General features: G+C 40.1%; 1 protein-coding gene across 1 annotated transcript in view; it reads left to right on the top strand.

Moving 5' to 3' along the window:
• Positions 1–5,677, top strand: part of LOC113424551 (acyl-CoA 6-desaturase-like) — a 31,142-nt gene extending 25,465 nt beyond the window's left edge. Inside the window, exons 10-12 of the mRNA XM_026686299.2 lie at positions 379–458; positions 1,807–1,932; positions 2,196–5,677. Of these exons, the coding sequence (XP_026542084.1) occupies positions 379–458; positions 1,807–1,932; positions 2,196–2,247 (258 nt within the window). The 3' untranslated portion in view covers positions 2,248–5,677. The remainder of the gene's footprint in view (positions 1–378; positions 459–1,806; positions 1,933–2,195) is intronic.
• The last annotated feature ends 13,869 nt before the right edge of the window (positions 5,678–19,546 follow it).

A 19,546-nucleotide genomic window follows, 5' to 3' on the forward strand; every position in this document is an offset into this window, starting at 1 on the left:
TTAGCAAAATTTTAATTTAGCTAAATCCTTAGTCATCATTAATACTGCAAACATCAATTTAGTCTGGCATCTTGAAACAAAGGAACAATAGTTGACCTATTTTTCTAAAAACATGAAGCTGGCTATAATTCAGATCTATACTTTGTTCTGAATGTTGTTTGAAACATATTATTTTTAAATTTCCTGCCCCTTGCTATACCTCACTATTTTGAAGAACTCAAAAGATTACTATTTTAGTCTGCAGTCAGAGTAATAGATTGTAGCATGTCCACAGTTCTGTAATGGCAGATTTTACCAAAAAAATAAAGTAATGAATTTGAACTTAATCCCTTTTCAAATTCAGATTTATTGGGACTCACAATTGCCTTTCTTTCACAGCTGGTAGCTACTTGCAATATTGAGCAGTCTTTTTTCAATGACTGGTTCAGTGGACATCTGAACTTTCAAATAGAGCACCAGTAAGTATGTAATATTTGTTTCTGAAGGAATGTTGGCAGTGAAAATGCATGCACAAGATGTAATAGTCACCTTGGAGAAGCTGGAATAAGAAAAAAATGATGGCCAAAAGCAATAACCATAGAATATCAGTATGCCACAAGGATATGTAATATTTATTAAATTTATATGCTGCCCAGAGTCATTTTGCAGAGTGAGATGGGCAGCATATAAATTTAATACATAAATAAAAGTGTTGGGACTCATCTCCGGGGGGGATGAGTCTGCCTACCGAGATGAGGTGGACCGGTTGCTTTCGTGGTGTGGAGACAATAACTTAGTCCTCATCACCAATAAGACCAAGGAGCTTATAGTGGACTATAGAAGAAACAGATCAGACCTCCAGCCCTTGCTTATCAATGGAGACCGAGTGGAGCAAGTGGCCAGTTTTAAGTTTCTGGGTGTTACCCTAAAAGAGGACCTGACCTGGGATGCTCACATTGCAGCTCTAGTCAAAAGGGCCCAGCAGAGATTACATTACTTGAGACTTCTCAGGAAACCACAACTGGATGGAAAACTGCTGGTGACCTTCTACCGCTGCGCCATAGAGAGTATCCTAACTTACTGCACCTCTGTATGGTTTGCCAATTGCACAGTGGCAGATAGGAAAACACTCCAGGGGGTGAACGTCATTGCCCAGAGGATCATGGGTTGTCCTCTCCCCTCTTTGGAAGAGCTTTATAGCTCCTGCTGCCTTAAGAAAGTTCAAAACATTCTTAAAGATCCATCTTATCCTGGGCATCCTTTTTTTGAACTATTATCATCTAGCAGATGGTACACAATAATAAAAACAAGGACAAATAGGCTAAAAAACAGCTTCTATCCCAGGGCAGTAGCTCTATTGAATTCTACTGTATAGTGCAGTTTTGGTGCAGTGTCGGGGGTTTTCAGTTCAATGTGTGGAGGGTGAAGGATGTGTATTTGTGTTTATTTTCATGGTCATGATAGGCACTGAAGATGGTGTTTGATTTCATTGTACAAGATGCAGTGACAATAAAGTAAACTAAAATGCAATGTACATAAAACTATTGTACAGGTAGTCCTTGACTTAAGATTGAGCCCAAAATTCTGTTGTTAAGTAAGTTTTGCCCCATTTTATGACCTTTCTTGCCACAGTTGTTAAGTGAATCACTGCAGTTGATAAGTTAGTAACATGGTTGTTAAGTGAATCTGGCTTCCCCATTGATTTTGCTTGTCAAAAGCTTGCAAAAGGTGGTCACCTGGACTTAGGACACAGCAATGGTCATAAGTATGAACTAGTTGCCAAGCATCTGAATTTTGAACATGCTTTCTTCTTCTGTTTTATTTGAGTTTGTTTCCCACAATGCCACGCCACAACTACCACAAGATAGCACCGTTGGTAAAGTCCCTGTGTGCCAAGTATGAAGTTCCTTATGAAGAAAAACCTCTTCTGAGAGCATTTGCAGACATTGTTGGGTAAGAGACTCAATGGGGATTGTCGGTCTGTTTTATCTTTTGGTTGAGTATAGAGACACCAGTACAACTTCATAATGCCAGCCAGCCAACTTTATATACTGATGGGTTCCACATACAGAAGTGCAGAAATACTTAATCTGTATGCTGATAGATCTGGGAGTGTTTACTATAAACTGAAGCTTGGGAGAAAGCTCAGAGTCGGCTTACACAATCAGACTTCTGTTATACTGTTGGAATCTCACACCTCTCTTCTTACTCTTTAGATCCCTAAAGAAATCTGGAGCGCTGTGGTTGGATGCTTACCTCCATAAATGAAGCTGGATTTCGGTGAAGAGAATGACTTAGCAAAGGGGAGGGCTGGGGAAAGGGGTAATGTGTATTCTTCTTGTCTGATTTCAGTCTGTATGTGTACACACATTTGGAAAGAAGTTTCCTGTACTGTATTGTCAAACTGAAGTTGAGGCAGATTGAGGGAACCTATTTTAAATCAGAAGGCATTTTAGATGTGTCAGATACTGGGGGGGGAAAGAGAGAGAAAAGATTCAACAAAGGGTAGCTCAGAAGGTTAGGACCTTTTAAAGAGAAGAGATAAAGGTGTGAAAGAAGGAGCAAGTTGATCTTTGTATCTTCTAAGTCTTGCTGTTGTAGTTCCAACTTTGTCTCTTATCCCAGGGATTTTCAAATTTCTTCAGGATTGGAACCTTCAATTGAAAACAACAATTCAGAACCCAATTAAATTTAAACAAAGCAATGACTCATCATTAATACTAATATCCTCCCCAACGGGGTTGGAGTTTTTGAATGTCAGCCAAACAGCCCCACCCTTTCCATTGTATCATGGAAAAATTGCTGCAGACAGGTTTAAGTGGATCTTTTTCTTGCTCTTAGTCTCTTGTGAAACTCCAGGGTTTTATAAAACACAGTTTGAAAAAAGCTACAGAGGTGATTGGGTTACATAGAGTCCAGCTATCCATTGGATCTACATTAAATACAGGAAGCTTAGTTGGTTCCTTCAAAGAATCAACTGTAAACAAACACATTTAAGGATTATCCTCCTTAATAATGGTCACACAAGAGAGGAGGAAAGGGTGAGATACATTTAATTCAGAGAATAATATCTAAAATATCAGGTAAAACAATTTGCATTCCATCCCACATATTGATTTTTTAAATTTGATTTAAGATCAAGTAACTAAGCATTATCAGACATCTAATGGAACAGTTCTCCTTTTCCAAAATCATCAGGTGAAAATGCTTAAATTCTCTTTTTAAAAAATCAAATAAGAAGCATTGTCTCGTCAAATGAAGCTTCTGTTCTCAGTTTCCAACATACACATGCACACACACACACACACACACACACACAGAGAGAGAGAGAGAGAGAGAGAGAGAGAGAATCAGAGCTGCAAAATGTTTTCTCTGAATTTTGATAAAAACTTGCTGGGGATTTTTGCATATGCATATGTTTCTTGAATTTTCCGCACCTCTTGTCATCCTGTTTGAAGAAAATTTAATGTGATTCACTTACACTGAGCCTCCTGAAGGTCAGTTCCAATTCTCTCTTCAATGAACATTACAAATGCCTGTTTGCACTGGATCAACCAGCCTAAACCAACTTTGGGCCATGTGTGTATTCCTAACTAAATAAGAGATACTGTGTGCATATGAATGTGCATGCATGGTTCACCAGCCATTGCTGTAGACAGACAGCTGCACTTTAACAGAATGGATTTTAGAATAAGCAAACAGGAAAGTCTATTATCATTCTCCATGCCTAAACAGCTGATCAGTAACAACAATGGGCTGTACATTTACATTTTTACACTAGGACCAGCAAGTTTGTTTTCTGCATCATTGCTTGGTTCAGTCACAATTTTTACAAGAGCTGACATAAAACAGAATCATGCTTGCTTTAAACAGAAACTTTTAAAGATTTGTTTCAGGTTCCATGCATGGTAATTCTTAATTACTACTGTATATACAATTGCAATCAAAATCACTGGCATTTTTTTCCTCCTCTTAATTAGTCTCATCTATTCTACAATATCTAATTCATTGAGGAGTAGATTTAAAAAAAAAAAAACCATTTACACTGTATGGCCAATGTTTTAAAAGGTCCAAAAGTAGGCAAACTTTGTCAGACAGTGTGATATGTGGATATTGCCTTAAATCTGATTACAGTCACCTGGTCTATTTTCCAAAATCAAACTAATACAAGCTCTCTCTAGTTTTATTCCTGATGTGGAATTTCAGAGGCCTTTTAAGAATTACTTTAATCACTTACAATTCATGTTAATAGTTTGTCTTATATATTGAGAGGACACTTGACTTTGTTTTCTGTGGTTGTATAGATAATTTCCTCTGTTAGTTTTGCTAATTAAAAGCATCCATATATTTTCAAGTTTTCCAAAAAGTTAAAACTAATAATTTAATTATGTAATTTTTGACCATATGTGAAATTGTCCCAGAGAAGCTGGCATCTAGTTAGAGTCTTAGACAGTTAGGGTAATTTGATCAGCCCTGTGAAACTCATTGGAAATAGTTGCCCTGGCTAACATACAATATAGGTTTCTTGTGATTAAAACATAGAACATAATTATCTACCCACATATACCACACTGAGCTTCTGAAGAAAAGCTTCTTTAAGAAATTAATATGTCCATATGAATGTATTCCCCAGAAATGCTAAAGACATTGTGATGGGCAATGCAATATGTTTGGTGAGTCAGTTCTTGCACATTTCAGAACACTAAGAAGTGTAATCAAATACGCATCTTAGAAGCTTTCAGAAATTTCAATTCAACAGTTTCAATATTATAAATCAAGTGCACTAATTATATGTATGGTACTACTAGCAAAGAAATCCAACTGTATGATGAGCAAACAGGCATTTAATTTCTTCTTATAGCTAATGAAATGTTGGACTCTCTTTCTCAATAGTTTCGTTATACAGATCAAACTAATGCAAGTACAGAAAGACATTTTAAAAATTTAAGAAGTGCAAAAAGGGGAAATAAAAGGAACAAAAAAGGTAAAAGAAAAAACCTCTCCCTATATCCTCAGCAAGCATACTCAACAAGTTATCACTAATACAACCAAAAAACTCTTCATTCCACAGCTCACTCTATTCTCCATCCTGTCTCTAAAATGTCCATGTTAATCAGTGAAACCCAGTAAGCATTAGCAGAAATAAGTATTATAATTTTTTATCTGATACACCCAATTTGAACCCTTTTGTATTTATATCTAGTTATATTTAAAAATCCCCCTTTCCTCTATTCAAATAATCAGAGTTTAGTCCCAATCAAAAACAATTAAACGTTACCAGAAATAACCATCATCGTCCAGTTCCACTCAGAAAACCATTTAACTCCACCAGCAAAAACAATTCATTATTTTAATCTTGATCAAATAAATTGAGTTGTATTCATTCTTCTTTCTCCCAACGATCTTTGAATTCATCACAGAAAGTTCTAACATCTGCTTTCGCATGTTCATTTTCTCTCTTCTCGCAAAATTCTTTTCATTTTTGTCAGACTCCTTTGTCAGGCTCCTTTTGTAATTCCAGTGTGACAACTTCAGCAAATATTTTTGATAAATCCAATATAAGAAAAGTATCCACATCACTCTTCTGATTTATTATTTGTACATCTTTTAATATTTTTTAAATCTTCATTCAATTTCAGTTTGTAAATCCGTTGTTTTCATCTCTTTCTTATAGGCTATAATTTTTTAAACCATCTGTAAGTCAATTTCAGTTTTATTCAATGGGATGTGTTCAATAACACCTTCTGATTCTATTATAGTAGTAGTCTCCAACTTTTCTGGCTCCGGCGGCATCAGTGATGGGAGGAGATGGTTTCGTGCGTGTAACCTAATCCTATACATGCATAAATGAAGTTTTGCACTCTCGCCCATCACTTGCACTGCACAGTTTCCCACGGGGCCCGGACCAGTACCAGTCCATGACCCAGAGGTTGGAGACCCCTGTATTATAAAGATAAATAACTCTTCCTTCACTCTTTCATCAAACATTTATTTTAAGGTAACCATTGGTGTCCTCTAGTGTTGAACTTTCAAAGTCATCTTATCAGTTTCAAAGTATAAACAAGAGCATTTTCCCATGAGCATCCACCCTTTCAATTAGATTCAAAGTCTTAAATCAAGTCACCTCAATCCCTTGATTTAACATTTTCTAACTCCAGCAATAATTATTATTTGCTATATACTAAAAATGTTAGAAATCTTTAATGTTTTTTTAAAGAATTGAAGGAAACTCACCCGTAATTTCAATAAAGTTTGCCAGACTGAAAGTTCTCAATCTTATTTTTTTGAAAAACCAGCCAAATGGGAGAAAAATTAAATACAAAGTGATTAAGAGATGAACCTCAGTCAAACATGATCCATATAGGCATCACATGCTGGCCATGCCCACCCCTGGTATAGCAAAGGTGGGGGAATTGCGATATATCATGTGATGATAACATGATGACAATGTGAGTTTGACACCCCTGATACAGACAATGTTAGTGGCTATAAGCACAAAGAAACCCCACAATTCACAACTCATAATTAGTTGACCACAAAAAGAATGCATTTCCTGCTGTCTCCTCACAAAAACAGCTGTGTGTACATGCAGGTAACCTTGCAATCTCTTTACTTTAGAGATATTTTGGCAGCACAAAAGCATTTGGGAGCCATTTTCAGCCACAGTATGTTTTTCTAACATCAGTTTGTCATGATGGCTCACTGGAAACTCTCAAAGAGTACATCTCAAATTACAGTCAATTTTTTTCCTAATGCCTATTCATTGCTTCTTGATTATTGGCAAGTAATGGAATTCCTACTTGCCACTATGCATATAACTACCAGAAATGTGGTTGCAACATTAATCACTCAAGAAACTTTTTATTATGAATCTGAGAATCTCTGGTTCCAGAATTAGCAGAAACATTCCATATTTTTAGCCTCTTTAAAACATAATATAGGGAGTGAGTAAACATTAAATTATGGATAACACAATACTTTGCCTTAATCCAGACTTTTCATATCTGATGTCCTCCAGATGTTTGGAGCCAGAGCCTTTGAGCTTTCCTAGATTGGGATATGGGAGTTTTGAAGTTCTGGAGGGTAGCAGAGAAAGGCAGTCTTAATCTCTCAGGGCATGACCCAGCCAAAGTTAAATGTGAGCTGTTTTAGGCACATAATTTAGCATTGACTCATATAAGTGTTGGCATTTGGCTTAGTCATGCCTGCCTAGTTCCATGAATGTACTTCATTTTCTTTGTTGCAACAGGAATGAGCACAAAAATAAAGGTCCTGTAGCATCTCTTATGTAGTCTTCCAATTGGACAGCTCACTTAATCTGAAGGCTTCTGATTTCTTTGTTGTTCTCTCAACCTTTTGTTCAAGAACTTGTTCAAGAACAATTTATTTCTATCAGAACTTGCAGGAATTTCCTACAGTTTTGTTCCACTCCAGACACCTTGCATTGCTTGGCTATCTTCTATTTGTTTAACTCAGGAGGAGCCCCAGAATATTGGGATTTCAGCCTTCTCGATTCAATAGCTTTATTCTTACCAGTTTTTTTTTTAAGTCTGTAAAACACCCTACACTGCCAGCAGTTTGGGGAAAGGCAGCTGCATCTATTGATAGCACCTCTAGGTAAGAATCATTGTTTAAAATAAACAGCAATGTTGCTGGGACAATCCACAAAAGAAGGGGCCAATGCACAGTTGTACATAACAATTTTTTGCAAATATAACAGCCCCACTAGAATAAGATAGGGAGAGGAAAGGAAATGGTGTGATAGTTACTTTTCCTTCCTTAACTAAAAATCTCAATGGTTACTTAAATTTTCTTGTTTGTGAAAAAACACTGAAAATAAATGGTAGAAATAAAGCTTTTGCATTTGGAAGACAAGTCTCTTTTATTGTATATGTTCTTGGAGATATTACCAAATACTTGGTAATCACATGCACACATCAATTGGTACATTTATATGTCAATCCATATGATTATTAGTTCTAAATATTGGGTATTTGTGTTCAGTTTTTGGTTTTCTGACCATTTTTTTTTATCAGACTAATCTGAATCAATAGGTTCCAAAGGAGTTAGTGTTTTCTCTAGATTAGTGAAGCATCATAAAATATTGCACTAAGCAAATATACTGTAGAATCCAAGTCATGCAAAATATTTGTTCCACTCTACATTGCCCTGATCAGATTCTACTTGGAATACTTAGTTCTGTATTCCATAATTCAGAAAGGACATTGGCCAACTTCAGAGAAGAGCTACCAAAATGGTGAGGAATCTGGAAGATCAGTTAAAGTTTCTACTTTTGTTTAGCCAATGGATCAGTCAACTCAGGGAAGTTGTTTGAATCTTCAAATATATGAAAATTACCCACAGATTCAGTGGACTTTTTTTTATTGTCCCAGAAGATAGGCCCAAAATGAACAGGTTAAAATTATGAAGTAATTATGAAGATTGATTGTATAAGCTTTCAGCCAAAGGAAAATTGTCACATAATTGTGGTGGTCTCTCATGGAAAAAAGACACAACACAAGGTTGTCCCGGGATGAGAGCCCAGAGCGAACTTCGAAACCCTCTTTTATTAGAAGCAATTTTTGTTAACGTCCTATCACGAATGCATTACACCACACAACATGCACTAATTATTCACATAAAGCGTACAAGGCTGCAAAGTTCAAGCTTGTTACAGTTCTGGTTTAGAATTGGCAACAATTTGTCCTTGTTCCTTGCTCCGTGTTCCAGCCAACCTCCGCAAGGCTCCGTTGTCCTAGCACGTACACAAAGAACAAAGAATCATAGATCCCTCACATAATATAGTGAGGTCTTCAATGGAAGTCTTCAAACTGATGCTGGATTATCATCCCTCAGAAATGCTCTATCTGATCCTGTTTTGAACAGGGGATTGTTTTAAGTCCCTTCCAATTATCTGATTCTAAATTGATTGGGTGCTTGGTCATGGATGATGATGAAATAAAATTAAGTAGAAATATATCCTCAAATTTCACATTACATTTCTTCTTCAACTAAATTATTTTAGGAAGTTTTTTAAGTGCTGGACCATTGTATAAGCAATGAAGAAAGATGAGACTGTTATCAAGCTGGATTAATATGTATAGACAATACTTGTTCAGCTGAATTGGTTGTTTAGGCATAGTCCTGGCTGTTCAGTACACCTGAGATGTAATTATATGAAGAACTATGGCTGAAGAATTAGATTTATCTATCTATTTAAATATTGATTTTTTATTTATTTAAATCATAAGGATGCCTGCACTTTATATAGTTCATACAGAATGGATTTACCTCTGATTAGAATTTATTTTAGGTGTCATTATAGTTAAAGAATATTTGCCTCCAAGGATAGTAACTACTATATTGGATTTTGTTTTCTGCTTTTGTTAGGATAAGAAGAGTTTCCTTAAGTTTCTTGGTTGATAAAAGAAGAAAAAGCAATTAGAAACAAAGTTTTTTTTCCTGATGAGATAGAAACAAGAAAGTTTTTTTTCCCTGATGAGGTGAAGTAGGGTAATTCCTAATTGACATTTCAACCAAAATGAACCTTTAAGCTGATTAGATTAGAGAAATAATTTCGTGGTAAGGAATACTAAGATAGAAAGGCTGTTGCTGAGCTATATCATGGATGAAATGCACATATTTTATTAAGATTGCAAATACAATAACAGATGAAAACTCTACAGGTAATATTAACCCCATGACTTAAGCATCGCAAGAAACTATTTAGAAATAATTTAGATGCTTTGCTATTTCATTCTTCATTTGTAAGAGCAACCTCAGCTTGTCTGTGACAAAAGTCTAGTGTTTGGAATGGCACAGTAGTGCCCTTGGAACATCTATCTAGTAAGTGGACTAATAAACTGACAGCTTGAAAAAAGGGAATTCATTTTTTTGTTTCTCAGAAAAAAACACTCAATTTCATTTATTCAATGACACACTTGTATATGACTCTTATGACTATCTAGAGCAGGGGTGGGCAAACTACGGCCCGCGGGCCACATCCGGCCCGTTGGTCTGTCCAATCCGGCCCGCCCCTGGAAAAAAATTGCTGGGCGTGGCGTATTGCCCTGTGGTGCGTGGCCCCCAAAGCTGCAAAACAGTGCGGAGCGCTCTCGGGGTAGGAAAGAAAAGAACTTTGCAAAGGCCTCGGCTGGGAGTTCGAAATCACCTTCGAGTGCGACCTCTCCGAAGGTGAGTCCCCCCGATCCCCTTTTTTTTCCGGGGCTTCCAGGCTTAAACTTTGCAAAGGCAAAGTTTGCAGGCTGGAGCGTCTTCCCGCCGAGGAGCGGGAAGGGTTCCGCCTGGCGGGCGGGCGGGCTGCTTGGAGCGGGCTGCTTGGAGCGGGCTGCTTGGAGCCACCTAAAGCTAGGCCGCTGCTGGTGGAGCCTTGCCCTGCCTTGGTGCCCGTTCCCGGCTCGGCGGTCCTGCTCAGGCGGCACTTTAAAAGCCTGCTCCCAGCACCCGAGCAACTTCCCATCAACTTTCGGCTTCCTTTTAACTCGCGGGCGCTGCGCCTGGCCCGACCGCGTGGCGGAGGGAAACCCGGAGCGCCGCCGGGTTGCCTCCTCAAGCAGCCCGCCCGCCCGCTGGGCAGAACCCTTCCTGCTCTTCAGCGGGAAGACGCTCCCGCCTGCAAACTTTGCCTGTGCAAAGTTTAAGCCTGAAGCCCGGAAACCGAGCAACTTCCCAGCAACTTTCGGCTTCCTTTTTCCTCACGGGCGCTTGTGCCTGGCCCCAAGCCGCGCGGCAGAGGGGAAGCCCGGCGGGCGGGCGGGCAGGCTGCTTGGAGGAGGCAACCCGGTGGCACTCCGGGCTCGGGGCCAGGCGCGAGCGCCCGCGAGTTAAAAGGAAGCTGAAAGTTGCTGGGAAGTTGCTCGGGTGCTGGGAGCAGGCTTTTAAGAGCTGCGCTCAAGGAGCAACTGGCGGCCGGAGTGGGGGAAAGGCAGGCAAAGCCCCCACACACACACCTCAGCAAGCGGTTTGCAGGGTTAGCCAGCAGTTTCTCACAAGAGACTGAAGGCCGGTCTGCTCCCCAATTAGATGTTGGTTCAAGAGGGAGGGTCAGCCCTGCTGATGTATATGTATCGTATCTTGTGCTGACCCGGCCCGTCTGTCAAATTTTAAAAGTCAATGCGGCCCCCGAGCCAAAAAGTTTGCCCACCCCTGATCTAGAGTCACTAAAATGGTGGACTTAACCACTAGCTGGCTATATTCTGGTATCATAACCTTTTGCTTGTTTGAATAGAGGTATTTGTCTCTCCAAAACGCTTTTATTTATTTTTTGTGTTTTATAAAATTAAAGAGAGTGATGAGAGAAAAGAGAAAAAGAAAGACTTGCCTGGCAACATTCAGGCAGAAGGTTGAAATTATCTTTTTTTCAACTATAGTCTCAGCAGTGATTCTTGAATATGTAGTGAATCTTATTCATCTCTTTCAATTTGCCTCACAGGGTTGTGGGGAAAACTAGGAGGAGGAAAGTATGTTTACCATCTTGAGTTACTTACAAACTGATAAAAGGAGGATAACATCTAATAATAAATAAATAACCCATTTATCTAGACAGTCCAACAAATTTGAAAGGCACCAGGTTGAGGACTTATGCAATCTATATTTTTATTATGTCTTTTTGAAACTACAGATTTGAGAATTCTAAATATGGCAGCATTTCTGAGACCAAAAGAGTCATGCAGCCTTAAAATAATATATAGAAAAATAAGCTTGGAACTCTTGTTACCAAAAGTTAATTTAGTGATTTAATTGCATTTGAAAAGATTCTGCTAGATGTATGAAATAACTTGTTTTGGTGTATGCAGGTGTAGTACAGCTCTCTGTAAACTTCATGTGTATGTATTCAATGAAAGTTTTTAGTGGCACATCGGAACTGAATGAGGTAATTCATCTTCAACATTAATCTTCCAGTCTGTACCTTAATGGTCTGTACCTCAAATCTTCCTCCCTTAATGCTGTTGAAGATATGAATAGATTCTAAAGTAGGAAAGCTATGAAAAACAGGTCAGGCTATTCTTGAGAGAGATTTACATTAGGTTATAAAAAAGCACAGGGTGTTGTAATGTCGAGGCAGTCGAGTTGTTTGATCATGAACAACTGAATTATGATGATGATCTTTATTGGAGTATATTTAGTTATCCACCATCATTGGTTAACTTTGGTTACTGCTTAACTTTCGTTACTGTTTAGTACAGTAATCCATACAATTAATTATCTCTAGTTAAAGTCTAACATATGTCTACTTCCCCTCTCTAATCCTCCTTTATCCATAGATTAGTGACTTTGTTTGCCTGAGTTGTATTTGCTTGGAAACATTCTTTATCTGAGGTTTGCCATCCGAGATTGGAACATTCCTGCAATTACAACTCTACAACAGGGGAAGCTAGGGCGAACTTTAATATATGGTGAAAGTGGGCTGGATCAAAAGGAGGATGAAATAAGAGAATCATGAATAATGTTGCTAAATTTCAGCACCTGAGTCAGATACTACCCTGGAGCTCAGAAAATGCAGATAAGAAAGGGATGGACTTTCAGTGATGTGTTCATGGCTATCATCTTTCTTGTCATTCACCTTGCCATAGCATTTCCTACTGTACCTAGCCAATGGTAATCATTGCTGAGAATTGTTAAAGTTGTAGCCCACCAATTTAAAAAAAGACACCAATTTTAAAAAGACTGTCATCAGGGGCCTCCATGGAGAATATTTAGAAGAATGGCTGGTTCTTCCACAGTCAACTTGGTTCTTGGCTGCCCCACCCCTGGAGACTCAACTGATTAGTTCTTCAGAAAGCACTCTGAGGGTACCCAGCTCCCCGAGGGAGCAAGAAGGTTGATTTCCAGAGCTTCCCTTTTCCCAGGGAAGTTTCTTCTGACTTAGAAAACATTCTAAATGCAAAACTGTGGAGAATCTGTAATAGACCAGAAGGAAATGCTACAACCAAGTCACAATGATTCTGCGGGAAGTTTTCTTTCAAGTCCAGAAAAATTAGAAACACGCTTCGGGGGGGCGGGGGGATGGACGGACCCAAATGAGCAAATCTCCCAGGATTGTCTACAAAGTAAAAAAAAGAATTACGATCAGGTTTTGCAAGGCTCACAACCTTTCTTTATACTGTTGAATGCCTTTTGGGTTTGAGAGCATATTAGGACTCCTGCTATGAAACAGTTGCTATGGTAGGTATGGTCAATCTCAAAGTACTCATATACCTGAAAGGAAATCATTGAGACAGTTACCTACCCACTCTTAACCTTCCAGAATGCTTTATATCAGTCAAATTTAGACTGGGTTTTTTCCCCTTTGGCAGGTGGGCACAATTCCAAGCAAAGCACCTAGGCTGTGTAGAATCTAAAAGATGGAAATCATAATTAATGTAACCTTGCAACTGCTTTCCACTGCAGAAGCTTCCTTTTGTTACTTTAGAAACCTTTTAAAAATGAAATGGTGAACTCTAATAGAAGTGTTCATTGTCCTTTAACACTATGGCACTACATGTGGGAACAGAAATAAATTGATTCCTAAAGAGACTGCTCTAAAAAGATGCCAAATGCAAGGCTGCTGAGCCTGTAGTCCTTGATTTTCCTTCCTCTCTTATCATCATCCTAAACTCATTTTTCTCCATAATTGGACTCTTTTGATGCCTAGAGATAGAAGAGACAGTAATTTAAAGGACTAAGGCATGAATTCCAATAAAAGAAATCTGACTGAACTCTTTGCTCAGCTGGGATGCCCACTACTATAATGGCTTTTGGATCAAACATCTAACCTACTCCTATTATTGTGAAGATGAAATAAGAATAGAAAGGACAATACACCACCTTGAGTTCCTTGAAAGAAGTGCACAATAACAATGTGTAAGATGGTCAGATTCAGAAGTGGTATTCAGCAGGTTCTGACCAGTTCTGGAGAACCGGTAGTGGAAATTTTGAGTAGTTCAGAGAACTGGCAAATACCACCTCTGACTGGAGATTTTACAGTATCCTTCCCCTGCCATGCCCACCAAGCCACGCCCACAGAACTGGTAGTAAAAAAAAATTGAATCCCACCACTGGTCAGATTGTAAAATTCTGGCAACATACCCTGTTGGAGTTTGCAAAACGTAGTATATTTCAATAAACAACATCAAGGAGGGGGATCCATTAAGAAGCTGTTAAAGAAATTGTATTTAATCATCCCCTTTTAAGGAGAGATAGTACTAGACAGTAGGCACATAAAAGGTGATGTGCAGGTAAGTCTTTCATTTATGAGTATAATTGAGACCAGAACTGAGACCAGAATTTCCATTGCTAAGCAAGGAAGTTTAAATGAATCATGCCCAATTTATGACCTTTTTCAGCACTGCTTTTAAGCAAATCACTGCAGTTGCTATCTGAATTATGCGGTTGTTATGTGAATCTGGTTTCCCTCATTGATTGATTAACAGAAACCAGCTAGGAAGGCTACAAATGGTGACCACATGACTCCAAGACGGTGCAATTGTCATAAATACATTCCAGTTCCCAAGTGAATTTTGATCATGTGGTCATAGGGATGCTCCAACCATAATAAGTGTGAGGACCAATTGTCTTTTTTCAGTTTTCCTGTAACTTTGAATGGTCACTAAACAAATGGTTGTAAGTCAGAGGTGGTATTCAGCAGATTCTGACCAGTTCTGGAGAACCGGTAGTAGAAATTTTGAGTAGTTCGGAGAACCAGCAAATACCACCTCTGACTGGCCCTGCCCCCATCTATTCTCTGTCTCCCGAGTCCCAGCTGATTGGCTGGGTCTTCTTTTGTTGCCCTGCACAGGAGAACGGAGCTAGAAAGCAGGTTAGTGGGGTGGGGAGGGAATGGGGATTTTACAGTATCCTTCCCCTGGAGTGGGGTGGGAGTGGAGATTTTACAGTATCCTTCCCCTGCCACATCCACCAAGCCACGCCCACCAAGGCAAGCCACGCCCACCAAGCCACGCCACAGAACCAGTAGTAAAAATCTTTTAAGGTGTATTGAACTCCTTATCCAGAGGTTGTATCTTGAATTCTTCATCCCGAATTCTTGATCTTGAATTCTTATACGCAGTCATTCCTGTGCATATTTGTGGTTTGCTTTCAGCTGATTATGTATGTATTTTCTCAAGTTCAATTTAGCTACTGAAATTCCTTGTTGCCTTCTGTTCTCACTTTGCCTCCCCCACCCTTCTTCCTTTGTCTACTTCTGATATACTTTTTGTTGTTGCTTCCTGTCTTTTCTGCCAGAACTATTTTTGCGATTGTATAATTGGAGTGGAATAAAGGGAATAAAACTCACTGTGGCAGTGGGGAGAAGTTAAAAATAGCGCTGGGATTTAAGCCCTTTTGCAGAGTTTATAAATTAAATCATCCTCTTTCCACAAGCCAACTAAGGAATGAACAGATGAGGATTGTCTTAGAACATAAGGCAACAATTGCAAATATTGTAGTAAAAGCCCTTATTTGTGCAATGCCATGGAATGGGACCCAAAAGCAGAGTCTGGGGACCATTAACGTCTAGAGCTCTCTTCTCTATGTGAGGAAATTCACTCCCAGGAGGGGGTTATTGCTATAACATCTGTTCTGCAGCTGCACTCTCTAAACACAATCTTAAAAGACAGAGCATAGTTGATTCCATCTGTAGATAATGTTTACTGACAGCTCAAATTGTTATTTCTCACTGTGGCTTTGGGCTTTCTTTCTGTGATGTTTCCAATACTTTTTATTTTAAGATCATTTATCAGACCTAGTTTCCTTCAAAGATACGGGTACAATGACACTCAGGTAGTCTCTACTGTTGTGATATTTTTTAAATGATTGATAAAGAATTTTAACAGCGCAAATATATGCTATAATCCTGTATATGAGTTTTTGAAGTAAATCCCACTAGATTCAGAGCAAACAATGAACTCAGTGCAAACGTGAACTCAGACTTGTTTTGCTCCTTCTGTAATTCAATAATTGGGTAGCTTATTTTTCATTTTTACTAATTTTTCATCAAGAAATAAAATGCAGCTGTATGATATGGAACTTTGCTACCTGTTAAAACTCTCCTTTCCCTTCCTTTGGGATTTCTCAGGGATCAAGGCTACCAAAGTGTGGTTGAGCCATGACTTTAATTCTCATATCCCCTGGCCTTGGAACTTTGCATCCATTTTATTCAAGCATCCAGCATACATGAACACTTGTTGTATCAAGTTATTTCCCAGCTGCTCCTGAGCAAGAAAATGAAACAATCTGTTGATAATTGTTGTTCTTGAAATCAACATAACAAGGACTGGCTCATTTTAAATTTTGCTACATGGATCTTCAGATTCTGCAAGTCCAAGTTTCCAATCAGTCACATTATTGTTTTAATATCCTTTTTAAGTTAAAAAAAAACAAACCTTAATACCACTGAATGAACCTTTTTATAGTTTATTTCATTTATTTGTCATATTCATATGGCATATATCCATCTCTCAACAGCTAACTAACAAATCAAGATTTAGTTCCCAGAATTAGCAATTACCTTTAAGGGTGTTGCAGATGCTCCAACTAAATTATACCAGAACCAAGAAGTCAGCCTTCTCAACTCAATTTAGGTGAAATATAGAAATGTGATGAATGAATGAATGAACTTAATTGTCCTTAATTGTCCTTTGGATACATTAGACCAGCTGCTACAAAACCCATCTGCTTGAGATTATTAGAATTGTGGGTTCCTTGGTGCTTTCCGACCATGGTTATTTTCTTGCAGATAGATGTTTCAATACTAGGTAATTAGAGTTGAAGCCCAATCCACTTAAGGAACAACAGGAAGGGAAAGGCTGCTGTTAATAGTAAGGGGGAAAAAAAGCAATGTCAGGGCTCCCCCCACAAAAAAAAAAATGCCAGTTACTCTCACAGTTCTTTTTTTCCACAATTACCTAGAGCCCACAGATTATGTATAGATTTTTAAAAAAAAACAAAACAAAACACCAGGAGCTAAAATCCAATTAAAGCCAGGGAGGCAGATTCTTTCTAATGTATAGAGTTATGAATGAGTTAATTCATCAGGCTGTGTGAAAGCCTATGTCTACATTAATCTGCAGTTTTAAATATACAGCACATGAATAACAGAAGAAAACTAGGAAAACTAAATCTTCACTAGGGCAACGTATTGAACTAAGCAGCAGAGATGAATAACAATTTCATTTCATCACATTTGCTCACTAAGAGACCCATATGTCCCTTATCAACTGTTTATTAGTGTGTGCACTTATAAGTTAATTTTTACCTCAAAGATTGCAATATTCCAAGGAGCATAAAATAGGATGACAGACTGTGCTTTGCAGAGCATATTAGCCAAGAAGTAGAGAACAGCTATGTTTAAATTCATACTGAAAACCTGGCTGAGAAATTCTGGGAGTTGAAGTCCACAAGTCTTAAAGTTGCTAAGTTTGGGGGCCCCTATCCTAGAGGAAAACGCCTATCTGAATTTTGGGGTGTGTTCTGAAATGACAGTGTCATTTTCTACCTCAAATCATTCTCTTTCCCCCACACAAAGAGCTCTTGTTTTACTCATCCAGATGGCCAATACATGCTTACAAAGCATGACACCTAAGTAATGCCACAGCAGAGTATTTGATGCAGAAGTATTTTGAGCAGGCAGGCAGTTAATAGAAAAAGTTGTTAATCTGTACAGACTGTGCCTCTGACATTCCTCTGATCCAAAACAAGGCCATATTTTATGCTAAAATAAAGATAAAATAAAGGTCAAGGTATTGCCATGTGTGTACTGTTTTTACTTCACTCCTTGGTGGTTTGTCTTACTGTGAATGAACTAACTATGCAAGCCAAAAGGTATTGTTTTGGGCTCTGGAGCTAGGTGTCTTTCATCTGAACAGGACATGCATCCTTTCCATGGTTAATGTGTCATGCGTCAACTGAAGGGTCATTCTGACCCCGATGGAGACACTGCTGCCTTTTAGACCAAGGCTCATTTTGGGTGCAATTTTGAGTTCATTATTTAGGTGATCTGAGTTGGATTCTAGTGCTGGTAATTGTATGGAAAAATGCTTGGCAAAATGACATCTCTTTAGTAAAGCAGTAAAATTAATACCGTGTTTCTCCAACAATACGGCCTCCACCAATAGGAAGACCCAGCATGTTTTCTAGGCATAAAATCAAATTAAGCCCCTCCCCCCAAATTTAGGCCTAGTTTAAAACATGCAAAATAGGGGAAGGGTGGGGGACTTACCATTTGGAGTGCCGTTGGAGCTGCCACCGCCGTTTGGAGTGCCGTTGGAGCTGCTGCCGCCTTTTGGAGCTGCCTCTGCCGTTTGGAGCCACCACTGCCGTTTGAAGCTGCCACCGCCGTTTGGAGTGCCGCCGTCACGTTTGGAGCTGCCACTTCCGTGTTTGGAGCTGCCGCCGTGTTTGGAGTGGCGGTGGTGCTCCAAACAGCGGCAGTGCTCCAAACGCAGAAGCGGCAGCTCCAAACGTGACGGCGGCACTCCAAACGGCGGCGGCAGCTCCAAACGGCGGCGGCGGCTCCGCTTCCGTGTTTGGAGCTGCCTCTGCCGTTTGGAGCCACTGTCACCATTTGGAGTGCCGCCGTCACGTTTGGAGCTGCCGCTTCCGTGTTTGGAGCTGCCGCTGTGTTTGGAGTGGCGGTGGTGCTCCAAACAGCAGCAGTGCTCCAAACGCGGAAGCGGCAGCTTCAAACGGCGGCGGCTCCAAATGGCAGAGGCAGCTCCAAACGGCGGTGGCAGCTCCAACGGCCTCGGCTAGAGAAAAGAGCCAGCCTCTCGGAGCACGCCGGCATCTTTCCCTCTCTCTCTATGTATGAAAGAGCTCGCCTTGCTCGGAGCGTTTGGCGAAGCACACGAGTTTTGCAGTCGGAGAGGGAGGCGGCGGCGGGGGGCGCGGCGGCAACGGCAGGATGCTGCAAGTCAGGACCTTGCATTGAAGCAGCCCGGGGGCACGTAGCCACCTCCCTCCAGCCCACCTTGAGGATTTGCCTTTTGTTGTTGGTATCCTTGGCTTCAGGCGCTCCTGTCGGCGCCTTCCCTTTGCCTTCGAAGGTAAAGTGAATTATTTTAAAAACCTCCGCTCATCCCGCCAGGGCTGTGGCAGAGCCGTACAGGCTGTGCAGAACCAGGAAACACCCGCGGCTCGCTTTCCCGGCTCTGCTCAGCTCTCACGGCTCCGGCGCGGCCCTGATGGGATGAGCGGAGGTTTTTAAAATAATTCACTTTATCTTCGAAGGCAAAGGAAGGCGGCCACAGGAGCGCCTGGCTGTCTCCTCAGGGCTCCGGTTGCAGGGAGGAGCCCTGACTGGCTGCAGTTGGCTGCGCCAAACGCAGTTGCTGTAACGCTACGGCAGCAAGGGAGAAGGGAAAGCAACGGTGATGGAAGGTCTCCCGAACATCCAAGCTGTCGCCGCCCGCCCACCCAAGGATGCAGGGGGGGGGGGGAAATTAAGTCACCCCCGAAAAGACGGCCTAGCCGGTTTTTCGGGGGTCAAAAAAAAATAAGGCCCGGCCTTATTATGTGAGAAACACAGTAGTACTTCAAGCTTCAACACTAATATATACACAATCAATAC

Source organism: Notechis scutatus, chromosome 1, assembly GCF_049901735.1.
Source record: "Notechis scutatus isolate UNSWTSFEM ecotype Mainland chromosome 1, rNotScu1.2, whole genome shotgun sequence".
In the NCBI taxonomy this organism is placed as follows: domain Eukaryota; kingdom Metazoa; phylum Chordata; class Lepidosauria; order Squamata; family Elapidae; genus Notechis; species Notechis scutatus.